Source organism: Erithacus rubecula (genome assembly GCF_903797595.1).
Source record: "Erithacus rubecula genome assembly, chromosome: 6".
Taxonomy (NCBI): domain Eukaryota; kingdom Metazoa; phylum Chordata; class Aves; order Passeriformes; family Muscicapidae; genus Erithacus; species Erithacus rubecula.
Genome location: NC_136688.1, coordinates 23,625,403 through 23,643,421, shown reverse-complemented (window position 1 = coordinate 23,643,421; position 18,019 = coordinate 23,625,403). Strand labels below are relative to the sequence as shown.

Sequence of the window (18,019 nt, the reverse complement as noted above, 5' to 3'; positions counted from 1 at the left end):
CAGGAGGAGAGTGATGTAGGAATAGCCCGAGGCACACAGGTGCCCTGTCAGCTCTGAAAAGGCTGCTGCTGCTGACTGCTGATGGTTCCTGTGCTGCAGAGGGCCCCAGGCAGCCTGCCTGCACAGCCAGCACCCCTGAGCTGGAGCCTGGGGCATCGTGGCTTAGGCACAGAGTCAGTTTAATCACACCCGAGGAGAAGAAGATGTGGTTTCATGTGGCGGAGCTGCAGCTTGTCCCTGAGAGCCTTGACTTGATTCTTGGGAATAAAAACTGGCTCTGAGGCCCCACGAGACGCCAGCCTCACATCTGCAGGGGGAAGGAGAGGATGGTTTGCCAGGAGCAAGTGTTGAGGCTTTATTTGGGAAAGGGCTGTGAAGACATTGCTCATCACTGTGAAGCTAAGCACAGCTCCACCTCACAGTCCCTAGCAGGCAGCTTTTAATACAGCCCAAGCTCACTGATACTGTGCTGCTGCTGCATTAAGCAAGATCAGAGGGTTAGATCAGATCTAGACAATGCTAGAGCCACGGTGGAGCAGTGCTGAGATGGAGCAGAGCTCTTCCAGACGATTCTTTGGTAGATAGGAGGCAATAGAAACGCTGACTCTGTGGTTGTTTTGGAAGGTGTGCTGGTATGCCTGTAGCAGGAGGGCTGTACACCATCATTTTCAGATAATCCTTCCCAGCCTAGACAGTCTCTAGCCCAAAATGTTCCTGCAAGGGTGGAGGTACCTGGAAGTAAGCCCAGCTTGAGCTGGTCTCCATGTGCCCTCTGCCGGGCAGCATCAGCTGGGAGGCACCCAGAGAGTCAGAGCCAGGGAGATTGAGCTGAGCACAGCCCCTTTTGGAGCTCAAATTCATTTCTCCTAACGTAGTGCCCTTCTCCCTGCCAAGAACACGAGCCAGGGCGTTACACAGCCCTCGCACAGAGCCATGCTCAGAAACTCCTGGGGCTGGGGACTTGCTATGGGCACTGCTACAACCACTGTGCCTGTGGACCCCTGTCCCCACCTGGTACATACAGCTAAGGAGACAAGAGATTTTACTGTGTTTTATTTAGTAAAATGTTAAAATAAATAAATACAAATTGATCAGATGCTCTGTACCCCCTCCCCCCAACTTTAATTTGCTAAAATCTAAACACATTTGTACCAAAACTGAAACCACAAGGAACTTGAAGGCAGCAGATACTGCAGATCACTATGAGCATCAGGCTAAAAAAAATAGAGATATTTAAAAAACCCAAACCAGTTCACAAGTGGGTGTTCTCATGGTGTGATTCTGTGACAACAGAGCAGTACCAGTCAGAAAGGGCATTTTACACCAGGGCCTCCAAGGAAGGGACATCGGTGGGGAATGGGGCAGCACAGGTGCCACTGGCTCATGGAGGACAGAACCTGTGGCTTTGCCATTAGAAACCCAGCTGGGAGAGAAGCTGCCATCATCCTGTGCTGCACCAGGCCCATGGCTGCAGGGACAGCACTGCCAGAACTGGGGACTGGTCACCAAAATCCCCTGGAGAAATCAGACAGGCTGGGGGAAGGACCAGGCTCAGACACAGAGCCCCTCAGGATGAGCTCCTGCTCCGGGCCCATGCCAGGAGCTGCTTTACAGTCCTGCTTTACAGCTCAGTCTTGGTGAAACACCAGGTGGGTGTGGGGAATGGGATGAAGCATGGCACAAGGGTGGGGTGGTGGCATCAATAAATCTACAGAGATGGTGCTGCTGTGATCGCAGGAACACGAAGCCATAAGGAAGCCTGAGTATTTTCTCCTAAAGAAGCAGAGCTGTCTTCACAACCCTCCTGCCCTCAGCTGCAGACGTGGGGGGTGTTTGCAGAGTAGAGCCAGTCAGCTCCCTAAAGAAAACTCTGCATAGGCAGCCACCCCAGTGCTGCACCAGACCTTGCAGGTGGCAGCAGCTCACCACCACCTGTGTCCACTGCTGCTGACACAGCAAAGCGTTTCCTTCCCCCATGGAGCCTGGACAGGTCGGCATTAGCAGGCTCCCCTGCCTCCTGCTGTTATCTTGTTTAATTTTTGCCTAATGGAGTTTGGAACACATGCTTTGCTTCTGTGGGGCTGCAAGAGGAAGCCAAGACACCTCTGACCATGTAAAATGGCATTTGGGGGGACCCTGCAGCTGTAATTGGAGTGAAGCAGCCTGTGGGACATGACTGACTGCTGCTGGCTCTGCTTGTGTGGGGCTGCCAGGCAGCTGCCCGAGTCTTATGCAGAAGCAAAAACCGTCCTTAAGGAGGGTCTTGGCTGCCTGCCACATATGACATCAGGAGCAACTCAGAGACAACACACCTTCTGGAAGGGAGAGCTAACAGGTAAGACACTGCCTGGCTCTAGAGTCAATCACTGCTTGGATGTCAGTGATAATTTAAGTAAAGAAACATAAGAGAGTATGATTAGAAATTACACATTAGCCCAGAACAAGCAGAAACATGCAGCCTCCCACCGCACCCAGCACGAGGTTTCTTTCAACAGTGCCTGCAGCCATGGAAATCTGCTCTTCCAGAGTCAGAACTGCCAGTACTTGCCTTACAGAGGGAAACATGAGGCACAGAGCAATCTTTTTCCCTACCCCAGGAATTCTGGCCCCACCTGAGATGCCAACACCTGGGTAACAAGCCAGGGGAACCCCTGTCCTTACACGTGCACAGCATGCACAGTGCTGCTGCAGTACCAAACCTCAGTGCTGGGGATCCAAAATCAAGGGAGGCCACAGAACACAGCCCCAGGAACTGCCCTGTGACACTCCTCCTTTTCCACCTGAGCTATACCCCCAAGGCTCACTAATGTCTGGTTGCTCACTAAGAAAAGTGTCTTCTCAAAGCACAAAGGCAACAATACTCCATTTGTTTTCCAACAAAACAGATGTAAGAAGGCTGGTGACAAAAGGGCAAGGATTGGTTGAGGTATACTTTTGCCAGTGTAAATTTAGGAAAAGAGAAAGAATGCAAAAGTGGTGCTGTGCTGCTTGATACTGCTCACTGCTACTGCTACTGCTGCCTTTCTGTGCCAGCTCTCCACCCACGACAGACAGAGCCATGCTCACAAGGCTTTTGAGTTCCCCAGGCACTCCTGATGGTAAGCAAGTCCTAAAGTACTTCTTCCTTTCTAGAACTAAGGACTGGGCTGAGTTTCTCCATCTGAAGCCTTTGACACCTGCTTGGATACTAGAGAGTGAAGAACAGGCACAGAGCTCATGCCTGGTTACACAGGAGAGCTGGGACAGCTGTTTTTCCAGGAGGATGCCCAGGGTCTGTTGCTTAAGGTAGCCTAGAGACAGGCCCTCAGCTCCTCATTACATTAGGTTACATTAAACTTAACACATGTCCCTTGTTTAGCTGCACTGGTGAAATGCCCCTTTCCACGTGTCCCTAAAGAAACCAGATCCTGAGAAAACAGGGAGGCATTGCTCATGTAGAGGGATTTTGGCACAAAACTGCCAGATAATGACAGCCCAGAAAACAGGAGTCTTCCACAGATACTCCATGAGGTGGCTGAGAAGTACCTGAATCACACATCCTACTCCACATCATCTTTTTCAACCACACAGGACCCAGGACTTCTGGGAGCTGATGCTGGTTTCAGCTAGGCTCATTGTAACACCTGAACAAGGTGCAGCCACACCAGCAGAGCTGAACCTTTAACTATTTTGGGAATGTTTATAGCCAAGAAAAAGTTTCATTAATACAGTCCAGATTAGAGTAGGCTCTAGCAGCCTCAAGGTCTGCTTGATCTGCTTATCCCCATGTTGTAGCTTAGAAGTTAAATAAGGTTCTCATCAGGACGGAATCAGCAGCAGAAGCAGAGCTAGGGATGACTTAGTGCCTACTTCCTTTTCCCTCTGCACCTAAGCAGCTCTTTTCTCCCACTGCACCTGCTCCTTTTGGAATACAGACTAACCCATGTCAGAAATTGAGGTAGGATAAAAGAGTGGTTTTGTTCTGCTCATTCCATTGGACTTTCAAACCCTGTAACTGCAGGAATACCTGTCTAGTGAGAAGGGAGACCTATTCCACTCCTGGATTTTTCCTACACTCACTTTCCCTTCTCATGTTTTTCCATATTTTTTTAATCTCTATTCAGCTTTACCCATGTAATCTGTTTCCTTTGCTGTTCCTGCTTTTTCTCTCTTATTTTCAATCTCCAGCCCTGTACCACTTCTCAAAAGAGGCTTTTGTCCTTTAATTTGTCCCTTGCAGCATCCACCTCTGGCCTGGGGAGATGGGAAGCCCTGGCCTGGCTGTTCTCATGAGATGCACTCCAGGGACTTGCACAGCAGTGTGATTTCTACAGCACCCATGCTCTCAGCAAGCCTCTTTTCCATTCACTACCCAGGTATTTTAGTAATACTGTCAGGGATACAGACAGACTCCCACAAAGGTAAGCTCTTGGTTTTCTGATATGAGACCACAATTAAATTAACCTCTGGGAGAGGCATTTGCCTTTTCATGGGTCTTTAATTACCAAGCTTACCAGTGCATGGTATAAATAATTTTCTTTATTGGCAAGTTGATCAACTATGTGCTCAGCCTATACAAGACACAATGATGCAGAAAGTTCTTGTCCCAGATAAGAGAGAAACAGGAGGGAAATAGGAGCTAAGGGTAAAAGATAGACTCATATTTTTCAAGTGTCAACATTCCATTCTGCAGGAGTTACAAACAAGACTGAGGCTTAATGAAGGATCTGAGTAAGATGACAATAACCTGGAGACAGGATATCTGCAGGTCTCACTTTTCCTGACCCCATCTGATTTTTGGGTCATTCCCTGGTCCAGGTCTGACCACTGAAAACAAAGATCCAGCAAAATGTCACTGCAAGGTTTGCTCACACACCCAGTACCTAACTGGCTGCTGGAGGGTTCTTTGGACCTTTTACCTTCTGAATGCCAGAAACTACAGAATCCATAGTGCTTGGGAATGGCCTTTGCTGAGGTAGTTTATAGGCCAGGCAAGCCTAAGCCCCAAATGAATTAGCTGCACAACAAAACATCTTCCTCTTTCTCCAGGTCCCTGACTCCTACACACTCATCAGAAAACTCTTTGCAGTAATCCAGCAAAGTTGAATTTGCCTTGAATCTCCAGAATTCCAAGGGAGGACAACAGGAGGTGAAGAAGGGACAAAACGATTCTAAAAAGATGTAACAAACTCTGCCCACAGGGGCGTGTCCACAAGGAAGTGTAATAACCTCCAGTATTTTGGTGGTTATCTGAGCAGCTCACTGAGAGAGGCCCTCAGTAAAAGAGTGAATTTTAGTTTAACATCTTAATATGTTATTTTAAAAACACCTTTCATTAAAAGCATGTGTTCATCATTGGTGCTTCAGAAGCAAAGAGGGCGGGGTGCAACCCAGCTTAGGAAAAGAAACGTGTGCACTGAAAATTCACAAATGTTTTCTGCTGTATCCACATGAGGCAGAAATTTCAGAGTTTATTCTCTGTGTTGTGGGCAGCTACACAGCTTGGTGGGGCTAAGAGGGAGGTTTTGCTCCAGGTTCTCCTGAATGCTGACCATGCTGCTTTTCAGGGCTGTCTCTGCAACAATACATGGAAGATGTATTGAAGACAAGGAAGTCAGAATAAGGTTTCACATTTCTAGACTTCTGGAATACAGACTGGCTTTCTTAAGCCTACTGAAGATAAAATGCAATATTCTTTTTTTCTGCCATCAATAAAACTAATAGATCTGCACATAAAATTATTGCCTCTTTAATTTCCAGGTTTTTAATTCATATCCCCACTGACAGAAACCTGCCTGCAACATAAAAAAAAGCCCTGTTTTGCTCATGGCAAAATATTAGTTCATCCCACCAATGTGGTAACTCCTGGCTAATGATGTCTTGGAAGAATCAGCCATGCTACTCACCCTACCTTCCAATCATCCCTAGAAGTGTTTCTTGCTCCATGTTTTGTACAGCACTAAACCCACTGCTGACTCTAAACAAAGACAATGAAGACACCAAGATGATATTAACTCATCTAGCCAGGTCACAGGCTCACTTTCCCACTCTGAACCCAACACATCTTTACAGCTGTTTAAAGAACAGACTGTACAGAGAAGGGAAAAAAACTTCTGCAATGCTTGCTCTACTTCTGAGCAAAGGAGCACAGTGACTTCTTAAAGCCCTTAGCACTGGACTAAGAGCCAGGACCATCTTTGATATGAGATTTCTTTGTGGTCTCATTTCTTCCCTTATAACAGAGATTTAAAAGCCACTTTTTCCCACCAATGACAAGCAATGACATAAGAATTAATTAATATCTTGATGGTAGTTTGGAAATACAAAACCACAGCCATTTTGACAGCTTCCCAAAGAGCAGAAGTTTTAATACAAACTCATTCTATCTCAAATATTACATGAGAAAAAAAAACAAACCAACCAATACAAACTTAAAAGAAAAGCTTGAGCTTTAAGCTGTCACTGAGTTTAAATTTCTCCTTTGACTGGAATCTCTTAGAGCACTAGGAAAAAAACTCATTTTCCCCTGTATTTAGCAAACACCAATTCCTCTTCCACCTTATTGTTGGTAATTGGGTAGAGATAACCCAAATTTACTGTGTCTACACAGCAGCATCATTGCTAGTGTCAGTGCAGCCCTGGGAATGCTCTTTGCCCATTGGCTGACACTGTTTCAGAGCCAGGAGATAAAGCATCCCAACAGGATTAGTGAGAAAGAAAAAAAAACTACCTAAGCATCATCAAAAAGTCTAAGATAATTTTTCTGACAAGTAATGATTAACTAAAGGCATCCTTTTACAGTCTGGAACACAAATGCTGTAACAAAAGAGATATAAAATCTGTACTTATCTACTTGGATTCTGGAGACAAGCAGATGCCTCAGGAAAGCAGTAATAGTTGTTTTAACATCTCCTGTCTGGTTAACTGTGTGCAAATTCAAATATGGCCACTATGAATTTCACTTCCATCCTCTCCTGAATGATCCTCTCTGTCAGCAAAGAATACAGAAGGACTGTTGAGTCTCCAGGCAGAGCCTCCTACCTCCAAATAGTGCAGTGCTTCCAAGAGAGCTCAGGTTAACACAGAAAGAAGAGCATGAGGACCACAAAGACTCAGCACACCTATCCCTGGAGACAGTCTCTTACCAGGAATGCTCGATGCTTCAGAAGATGCTGTTAAGAATCACCCAAGTGTTCAGCTGAAGACCAACATGTTCCAAAAGGCAGCTTCTCCTGAATATCTGGCTGTTAGCTGATGGCTCATATTCTACAGAAGGCTCATGCTCAGTTTGTTTTTTCTCTTCAATCCTTGAAATAGACAGTCCTTTGTTTAAATGCTGTGGGTTGCTGGCCTAGTGCTGCCCATGGTAATGACCTCGTTGGTAACTGCATTGATGGAAGGACATTTTTAGCATGATCCATTTTGACAGTGTCTGCCCAGTTATCTCCTTGCCACTTCTTCTAACTTACCCTTCCAGCTCTGCTAATTCCAGAACAGAACTCAAACATCAAAAGACAGTCAGGATTATCACTGGTTCAGCTGAGAAGTGCGTGTAAGAGTCACTTTCCCAACTGAGACAAATGTGAGAACTCAGGATTATCAGTTCTGAGCACAGAGCTGAAAATAATGCACACTCCTACAGAAGGAATAAAAGTCCTTAAATGGCAGAAGGGCAACCTAAAGGAGAGGAAATAAAACAGCTCCAAGAACAGCTCCACAGAAGCCCACTTGGCTGGGGCAGCAAAGAAACTCTCTCAGGCTAAGTTGTGTCTGGAGTATTCACTTGCTCAGAAATGCATCCCTGAAATGCAGAAGCTTTTCTACCTTCCCCTATAAACAGCTGAGCAGGTCTGCCTCACCACCCAACACATGCTCTCAAGGCCACCACACTGGGGACACTGCCTCGCCTTGTGTATGCAGTGGCTCAGCTCTGCTCCTACAGGAAATAAAGGGAATTTTCCTGGTGCTTCCAGTGGAAATGGGCTTTGCCCAAATGTGTATATGCAGCAGTGAAACTAGACAGCTCTGGGACACAGCCTGATGTGACCAGAATCTGCACCCTGAACTGTGCCAGACCCCACAATCAGGAAGAACAAGGCAAGCTCTGCTGTCCAGGGTGGAAAGATTATACATTAGAGATGAACTTCTTGAACAAGAGGAGATAACGGAGGGTGATTTCAGCCCAACTCACTGTCTTTCATTCTCAAGCTTAAATCAGTCTGCATCACAGAACTATTAAAGCCTTAAACAAGCACACTGCCAACTGCTTTTCTCTGGGTTACAAACACATGGAAGAATGGGAGAGAGACGGTAACAGCAGAGACAAGCCTGGGAGATCCTCCAGGTGGGGGAAGATCCAGCACTGTAGGATTTGATTCTCTTTAGACTTTAGCCAGTAGATGTATGGTAGAACCTATGGAAACTGTCCCATTAGATTTTAGAACACAAACACAGCAGAATGTCATCATAAATAAGCAAAGTCTGTGTTAAAAAATTCTAAGTACACAGCATTTTCTCCAGTTCTGACACCTTTTTAATAGAAATCACTTGTTTAGGAAACAAATAGCACTTTTGTAATTTTTTTTACAATGTTTCTTACCTTGATCTTATTTTAAGTAACACTAGGAAGACCTCAATATCTTTTATTTTCCTTTTTAATTTAAAAAAGTTGGTTTTTTTTTCCCCCAGATACAAAGATTTTGCCCTTGCATAAAAAAACAGTGCCCAAAACGATGACACAAGGACTCACAAAGACTCACTGTATCTCACTGACACTATTACTTCTAATCTATACCATGCAAGGTCCCATCTACCTCTTTAATTAGACTGTCAGCCTGAAAAACAGCTTTTCTATTCCTTATTTAGTTCTTGTTACCAAAAGAAGAGAAAGGAAGTGAAAGAAAAGGACATTTCTCTGTTGAGTTCACACATCTGGGTTATGTGCTACTTTGTTCAGGATACCTTTGTTGTTTATAAATACAGAAAAGGGATGGAATCTCATTTTCAAGTAAGTGATGCACATTTTTCTTGGGACACCTCCATCCAATGCTCCAAGCTGACCCTGGATTCTGGCCCTCTATTTTACCACTCCCAAAACAGACTTTCTGGATGAGTGTGAGGACCCACAGGCTCTCAGGCACATGGTGTGATTCTTGGGGTGTCCTGCGTAGGGCCAGGAGTTGGACTCTGTGATCCTGATGGGTCCCTTCAAACTCAGCATATTCTATGATTCTATGTGCTGATTACTCAGTGAAAAGTCCATCTCCTTTCCTTTTGTACATCTCCTGTCTAAACAATAGTAAATACTGCTTATTTGATAGACTTGTCCCTTCTGGGCACTGGGATTTGATAATTTATATTTCTGGTTTTTTGGTTTAATAGTACTGAGAGTTTAGAAACAGGAAAAGCCCATAGGCTCTTTGGACTTATTTTTGTTTTCCCCTAGCTAAACAAACTGTTCTGCAAATAGGAACTTGAAACCTGCTCTCCTCCCTTATCCCTGCTCCTCACCCCAAACAAAAATAAAACAAACCTATAGTGGCTGTGGAGGCTGCTGCAGGCACACACTGGTGTAAAATATAGAGAGAGTAAATATATTATTTCACTTGGCATGGTGCTGGCAAAGAACCCCCAGCTGGCACTATTCATGTAACATGATCCAAACTTCGCATGTACACACAGAATAAGAAGGATCAATTGGCAAACTCCGGTGCCGCCTGGCACAAGCATCTTCACGCTCTCTCTGGAACCAAAGAACTAAAGAATTCTGCACTTTCCAGAAGAAATCCAGTTTTGCTTTTCTAGAGTTTCTTTATTTTGCTCTTTCTCCTCGCCGCCACCTCCCTTGGCTCCTTCTTAACTTCACTGTGTTATTTAGTCTCATCGCCCTTGTTACAGTTCACCATGCAGCTCTGGGAAGGGGAGGGGGCTAAGGTGGAGGTGGCAGCATTAGTATTGTTAGTGGAGTCCATGCCGTTGGAGATGGCTACTGAATTGACCTCAGAGTTTATGGGTTTTGAAAGGTCGATGCCCTGGATGAGGCGGATCAGCTGTTTTACCTTCTCCAAGGAGCTGTGCATCTCCTTCTGTTTTGCAAGGATGGTATTCTTCATTTCCATGCATTTCTACATCAAAGCAGAAAACCAGTAATAAGCTTGAGCTTATGAATGAAAGAAGGCAAGAGAAGGAATATGATGTTCACAGATCTAAATGTAAGTAGGCAGAAAAGACTGCAGCTGCAACTTCACTTTTCCAACCTAGAAGAAAAAGAGTCTCTAGGCTGTGTTCCGAGGAGAATTCGTATTTGCAGGCTGAGGAAATAAATTGCCAAGACATAGCTGTCACCTGGTATGGCTCCCTTTCATTCTAAGGTCTTGTGCAAATGAACACAGACAGCTCCATCCTTTGTGTTTCTTTTGAAGGAAAACTTCCAAGTGTATGTTCTTACTATTTTTTCTATCAGTATTGCATTACTGAAATTTCTTTAACTCAGATCTGCAAGCTCAGGCATCTCACTGCAGCTGACTGCTGACAGTGTGTGTGCAAACCATTAATGGGATACAGCCTTTGCTTTCACATACGTTTTAGTAGGAACATCACTTCCTTCTCTCAATAAGTAAAAGGGCACTTGAAAAGGAAACCAAACTCCTCTTCATTTGAAAATCCTATTTTGTGGCCACTTCATCCTCTTAGAAGTGGTAGTAACATCGCAAGCTCATCAGCTAAGTGTCAGGGCAAGCTAACTTTAAAAAAGCCCACAAATGATGTCTCAAGGGTGAAAAACTCTTATATATATATATATATATAATTGAAACTCACAAAAATGATGGAACATTGGCTGTGTCTCTTACACTCTGGTTTTTATATGAAGATGGCAACCTTCCTACATTTTAAAAATATTTTATCCATGCTGATCTCCAGACACTGCTGGTTTTAGCTTTACTGTTTTCACATGCAGCTCATGGCATCATAATAACTAAAACATCTAGACCTAAGATACCTGTTTTGGACAGGTCCAATGTAAGTATGAACATCCTCTCTGCCCATTGCCAATCCTTCATGTTAAGGCCTTGCATCTACTTGGGTACATCACTGAGAAACAGTGTTAGTTGTCTAGTGCTGCTCAGGTTACACTCAGCTACTGCTAACCAGAAAGAAGGTGACAGTCCCCAGGACGGCTAACCAGCCCCTCACAGCCATTTTATTTGTATTGACAGTATTGAGTGGTCTGTAAACACGGGACACTTTTGCTCTAATAGGCAAAGACAGGCGGCCTGGAAAATGCATCTAAAAAGTCTGCAATAATGAATCCAGCCTTACAGATGTTGCCACACAGGAGATTCTGCTTTTTTTCATTATGTGATATTGAATAGGGCTACACCAAGGAGGGGCTCAAACATTATATTGGCATCTCAAGAGATTAATCTGCACATAAAGGTGAGAAGAGTGGCCAAATCAATATGTATATTCCAATTACTGCAATAATCCAAGGTGGAAACTAAGGTTTCTAGTTTGAAATATGACATTTTCTAGTCAATACAATGCACAGGATGTGCAGAGTCCAGCTGCTGACTGCCAAGGCAATGCATCAAGGTCCTGAGAGTCAGCCCTGAGTAAATGGCTGCTTTTGCATCAAAAAGGTCTGGAAAGTGCACCAAGGCTGTAACTCTCATTACACAGAGGCCCAACCATTCTTGTTTAAGTGAGCCACTAGAGGGTTGGACTCAATGTACTGCCCACAGACAAAAACACTCTGGGTCATTTTTGTCACCTGTTGATACTATATGTCACCATATGTCTACCTACATATTCAGCATGGATCATGCATGAGACTCAATGTAAGTCTATGTTGCCTTTATTTCATTCCTGCTCCTCAAACTCCTAAAAAGCAAAGGAAAGCACTCACTCAATTCTAAATAAATCCAGAGGATGACAGGTCTAGTATATGGAGTTGCTCTACAGTAGTTTTCTCCCTGCATTGTGGCACCAGAACACAGGTGAAGGGTTATTCAGAAGGACAATACTCACTGTTATAGAATTGCTGAGCTGTTTGACCTTCTGCTCTAGTTGTTCTCTTTCCTGTTTTAAATCTGAACTCCATTTAAGTAGTTTCTGTTTTTCCTCTTCTTTTGCTGCAAAACAGAGTATTAAACAGAATATTTTAAATATTTCTCTTACAATAGTGGACAGAAGGTCTAAAGTGCTTCACGTAAAGAGAGGAATTGTGTTTAAACCAATGCTTAACAACTTGTGCTCTGAATCACTCCCAAAATTTTACCTACATACACAAGCATAACAGGCTTAAGAAATATTTAGACTGCTATTTTTACTTTGCTAGTGATTAAGGTTATTTCCTTTTGTATGACAAAATTTCCTTTTGTAAAGGAAGTACTGTTCTATCCCACTCCCAAAATAACATTTTCCATTATTAAAAGTGAAAGAAAAGCGTTCATCATTTTCTTACCTGCTTTATATGCAATATATGAATGAACAATTGCTAAAGTTCCTGGCCATGGGATTGCTTCTTCTTTCTTTAGCATCTGAAAGAAAATTTTCATAGAGATTTAGCTGGTAAAAAACCTACCAGAGAAAGCAAAAAGGAGAGGGAGAAGGATGGAAAGACTGAGGATTTTCTTTCATGGCTATCATTAGCCTCAGCCCTGTTAACATGAAGCTTCACAGACCTGATCTGAGATTTAACAGAGGGAATTATTCACAACTGTATTGTGGCTCTCACAAAGCAAGCCTATTTCTTACAAATGTCAGCAGTTTCCTAAATTCCCTCCACAGCCACAAATAAAGTCTACTAATGATAGTGAACAACTTAAAAGAGGAATGAAAGAATAATGTATCTGAACTCAAAACTTGCCAGGAGACATAAACATTACTTCACGGTTCAGACAAATTGCTGATCTTAGTTGTTCTGGGAAAAAAGTTTTCCTGCTGCAGCCTAGTCTCCACACCATATATTCAAACATCACACTTCTGGCTAGTGAAACATGAAATTGTCCTATCACCTCTTCTTACCAGAATCATCTCAATAGATATGTCAAACTCTCTTTATAAGGGTAAGGACCATTTATGTCTTTCAGATCCTTCCTACATTTTGCTTCCTAACAAACTTTAAGAGGAAGGACAAGTATTTTTAGTACGTGATCAGGGTAGTGTCTCAGAAGACAGAGGACTTGGTCAGTTTACAGTGAAGTTACTCAAATTTTGTCCTTAATTTTGTAGGAAGCTATCACAGAAACATGAAGAGGAGGGATAAGGTGAGAGAAGGCAAGAGCAGGAGTACCCAAGTTATGATACGCCCTCCTCTCTGGCAACTGCAGACCAAGTCACTTCAGTTTTGCATTTTCACTCTTCTGAGCAGCACACCATAGGTCTGCCTGTTTCCTTATGCTACCACCTGGCACACCAAAGGCCATGTGGGTGACCAAGCAATGTGCTGGGTTAGACAGGACACAGCTTCAGACTGCCTGTCATCAGCAAGCTTTTGCAACTTCTAGAGTTCCATGCAAGGGTTAGGAATACAACAGTTTACTTCTTTATCTTGTAATCTCAATGCAATTATAAACAAAATATTAAAATATAACCTGCTCACTTCAACTGTACATTTTCAGAGAGTGATCTGGAAGGAAACGCTTCACCTATACTCATTATACTGGTGCTGGATGATATTATTAAAGAGATCACTGAAGACAACTTTTCTGATGTTTGCTTATACAAACAGAGGCTTATATGTGCTCTATCTATTGAGGTAGGCTTGTGAAAAAGTTTTATTTATTTGTCCAGAAGAATATACCAATAGCTTTTGAAGAAACAATGATTTTAAGATGAACATCAGCATTTCAATGGGTCGTAGATAATCTTTCCCAAAAGTCTGTATACATTGATCCAGAAAAAGAGTAAAAACACAAGGGTAACAAATAAAGACCCCAAAATCAGAGTAAGACCTGACAGTTTTATATTAGCACACATTCCAACAGAGGTAATAATTCAATGAAATTCACACAAGCCTTACTACACATGAAATAGATTTGTTCAGTGTCAGGCTATCTTGGTCTAAGTAACCCAAGGAATCTGGTTACTTCCTTTAACACCAAAAAATGTTCACACACATTGTACATAGCTCCCTGTCTGTTAAACAATACCTGGTCTTGACACTTGGGACAGATCCACATGCCCTTAGGAATGGTTTTCAGAGGTGGGTCCAGACAATCCAGGTGATAAACACGTGAACATGTGTCACACATCAGCAGCTGCCCGCTTTTTCTGCAAACACTGCAAAAATCCTCATGGATATCACCCTACAAAACAGAGGGGAAAGGGTTTGGGTGAGAGAAAGTAAGAGGGAGAAGGCAGTAAGTGAACTTCAATGTTTGATATCTACATCTTAGTTGAATTCAAGGTTTACAGCACAAACTATTTCTAAGAGGATTCCAAAAGGTCAAGCCCTTTTTAGGCAGTGAAACAGGAAAACTATGCCAGATGTCAGAAATATTGACATCTGTCCTCCCAAACACTCCCTCTGTCCTCTCAAGACAAAAAAGTACAGCAAACACTTATTACTATAGCTTCTCTTAACAATTGCTTCCCCATAGCCTTTCTTCTTTAAGATTCTCTCTTTACCCTGATCATTTTATTTGCCTGTAGTGATGAGCTACCCACTTTCTTAACCCTCTTGATTTTTTGATGTAAGCCCAACTCCACTCCAGGAATGCTAATTTGACTGTCTCTTGCCAGTAATAGTATGTAAGAAACCCCAGCTGAGCAATTTAAAAGAACACTGTTAAATATTTAGGTCACCTTTAAAAATGAAATTGTAAGGAAAAGGTGTTGTGCTTCTATATGAAAAAGAATAGAATGAATCATGTTCTGAGACATTTATTTTTACTTCACTAGGGCTGCTCAAGTTGCACCAAAACAGCTGTGACTCAAAACTTTCTCATTCTCTATAGAGAGTGGATTGTTTCATCACTAACACAGACTGAGAGACAGGATGAAAGAGTACCAAGACAGATTTTCTTTTTTTTTTTTTTTTTTTTTTTAAAGAAAGAATGGAAAAAATGACTGGTAGTGTCTTTTAAAACAACTAGGTTTAGTTACTGTTGCATTTCCATCAGAGACATCCCAATAAGGTAGGTCTGATTTTTGTTTCTTTTTCTTCTCTCCATCTCCTCCTGTTTTGATTTGATTTTTGGATATTTGAATGAAGAGGTATGATAAGAAAGGTGGCTCAGTGTCCAGAGAGAAAGCAAAGGGCACCCCACCCTCTCCTCTGACTAATGGGCTGACCTGGCAACTCCACATGTTCAAGGCCTCATCTGGTGTCTGAAGTACACACTTGTCCCTGACCTACAGTGAAGTTTCACACACACCCCAGATCTGCAAGACTGCAATCATAAGATGTGTGTATGGAGCAGAACTGTGGGTACTCACTCTCCTGTATGAAATACCAGCATATGCAAGGTTTCATTTTGGCACAGATCATCTCTTCACACATGCAAACAATTCTATCAGTTTGGAGGGACAGCAGATTTGGCCGTGCACTCACACGTTAAGGTGCCAGGCAAGAAAAATTACAGTAATTTCAATTATGGATGACATAATACACATGTAAAAAGAATGATACATGAGTAATCTGCTCAGGTTTCTACTTCCCAGCTCGATTGCTTATGAGGCCCTTCTTCAAAAGGAAGGCTATTCTTAATTCCCAAGGTTAACACTGATTTAATGTTTTGTAAAGGAGCAATCTTCAGTGAATTTTCAGTGCCATGTTTTGGATCCATAACTGAGTTATGGTATTACTTCACCTTTAATACCAAAGATTCCTCAGTGTTAAATGAAGATCTAAATGAGTGACATTTCATGCTTCTTGTGAAGCGATGTGTTGTAACCAGGCTGGGAAGAACTCCTTTCCCTCCATCATGCATTCTCTGAGTTTGAGGAGAAAGCACCAGGCAAAGATATCATATAGGCTAAAATAAAATCCTCTTCAAGATAAGGAGAAGCTTAAGAGGGGAATTCTCTCATTTTAGAAAAAAAATTATATTCTAGATAATTATGTATTTTAAAATGCTTTAGTTCCCACAGACTACACAATAGCTCTTGGTAACAAAATGCAAAATTACTGGTGTGCTGAAAACCAAACCTGTTATGTCTCATACCCTGCAGAAAGAGCCCTACAAAAGAGACAAATGTGCAGTTTCTTCTTGAGGGGGAGACACTTAGAAATTTAGACCCAGAATATCCCAAATTCAACTGAGTGCTGCAAAACCTGTAGTGGTACAGGCAACCATTGCACAGTGCAGCTGAATGCATGAGATGCCAACACACACACACAGAATCCATTGTCCTGTTTTTGGTAATGCAAAATTCTGGGCAATTCCTCAGATTTAACAACTGTCCTTACCAAAATCCCAGCCACTGTTTGATTCCAAAGAAATGCCCCAGATCTTATGGGCAATTAATAAATATATGCATAAAGAAGGGGCTGGAATTTTTGTGGTGACATGCACCCACTAAGCTCAGCTTCTGAAGGAGCTTTGTGTTAGCCTACAGTCAGCCAACTCAGGCTAGAGCAGATCTCAGTGAGGCTGCTCAGAAATGCTACAGCCTAAAGTGTAAAGAATAATTTCAGAACAGATACCATAAAAGGTGATTTAACGTCACTTTCTGCTCTACTTCCTCTTCACAAGGGACCAGGAAAGTAAATTTAAGCTTTCTGGACAGCTAACAGCTTTCTTTATTTTGATAAAGTGTCTAGAGCAGCAGAGCCTGGCTTTAGGCAATAGAAATGAATAACATAGTAACAAAAGCAGCTTGTGTGCTTGAGTTTGTAATATCTATACTTAGATGTACATTTCACTGGAATAACATGGGAAAACAAAATATTCTGCAACAGCAATTGTTCATGATCATGTAAATAAAGATGATCATAATGTATGATGTAAGTGAATTAAATTATCAGAAGCAATACCAATTCTGGCATATTCTAACTTTTATGGGCTTGACTTTGCAATCTCAATGTTCTACAATGCTCCTCTCAATTGAAACACTGTTTTGATATGTGTTTAATATAAAAAAGGATTTTGTGACCAAAAACTTGAATCATCACTAAAACAAGAGATTTTTGCACAATTCTTACTGCTGAGTAACTGACCTCCAAAGGCAATTGCCATCTTCCAGCTGAATATGCCACTACTGCATGAGGGAAACCACACATAACCAAGTGGCTCACATAACCATTTGGCAAGACAGCTGCCAAACAGGAAAAGGGGGTGGGGAAAGGGAGAGGGGAAAAAAAAAAGAGGCTTTGCTCAGTCCTGCCTACTGCATTATCTCCTTCCTTTTTCCCAGGTCCTAGACCTACTTTCTATCCCTGCATCCTTATCACTAATCCCATCTCAAGTTTCTGCTTCATCCTCCCTTTGTCTTCACCACCTTTTACCATTTCTGTTAAATACAGAGTACTTTTCCAGCACTATGTTGCACTTTTCAAGCCAAGGATGCTGAAGATTTTTACAAATATGGCTAAGTTCTCAAAACTCAGACAGGAAAAGCACACAGCATTACAAATATATAAATACAGGGAACCAAATCACAAAAAAGGGATATAACTGCACAAACTTATACAGCAATCTTACAAGAACATATTAAATGAAGCACACCTTCCACCTTATGATGGCAATTGGAAAAAAATCCTTTCTTTACAATTAGCAAGTAAGAATTATAAGACATAATGAAGAACAGACATTTACCTCCTTTCTGATATTTTCTGTCTCTGAAGATCCACATTTTGTTTCATAGTTTATTTTTAATTAAAAAAATTTTTTTTGAGAACTTTGAAATATATTTTCTACTTTCACATGCATTTTATTTTAAATGGGATTCAATATCAAGTATTTCTGAAAATTCTACCAAATGAGCCCAACTGATAGTGAATATGTACTGAATGTGACTTTGGTATAAAATTCTTTAGAAAAATCAAGCTCTTTAAAAATGTTAGTTCTGTTGCGTACATATCAACTAAATGGCT

At 42.2% G+C, this 18,019-nt stretch overlaps 1 protein-coding gene across 16 annotated transcripts in view; it reads right to left on the bottom strand.

Annotated features, from left to right (window-relative positions):
* Nucleotides 1-8,489: 8,489 nt before the first annotated feature.
* The window catches only part of PHF21A (PHD finger protein 21A), a 125,395-nt gene continuing 115,865 nt past the window's right edge, over nucleotides 8,490-18,019 (bottom strand). For all 16 annotated transcript variants that reach the window (XM_079308516.1, XM_079308522.1, XM_079308517.1 and 13 more), the window contains 4 exons: nucleotides 14,133-14,288; nucleotides 12,443-12,518; nucleotides 12,007-12,110; nucleotides 8,490-10,103 (listed from right to left, as the gene is read on the bottom strand). In XM_079308516.1, the coding sequence (XP_079164642.1) occupies nucleotides 9,849-10,103; nucleotides 12,007-12,110; nucleotides 12,443-12,518; nucleotides 14,133-14,288 (591 nt within the window). In that variant the 3' untranslated portion in view covers nucleotides 8,490-9,848. The remainder of the gene's footprint in view (nucleotides 10,104-12,006; nucleotides 12,111-12,442; nucleotides 12,519-14,132; nucleotides 14,289-18,019) is intronic.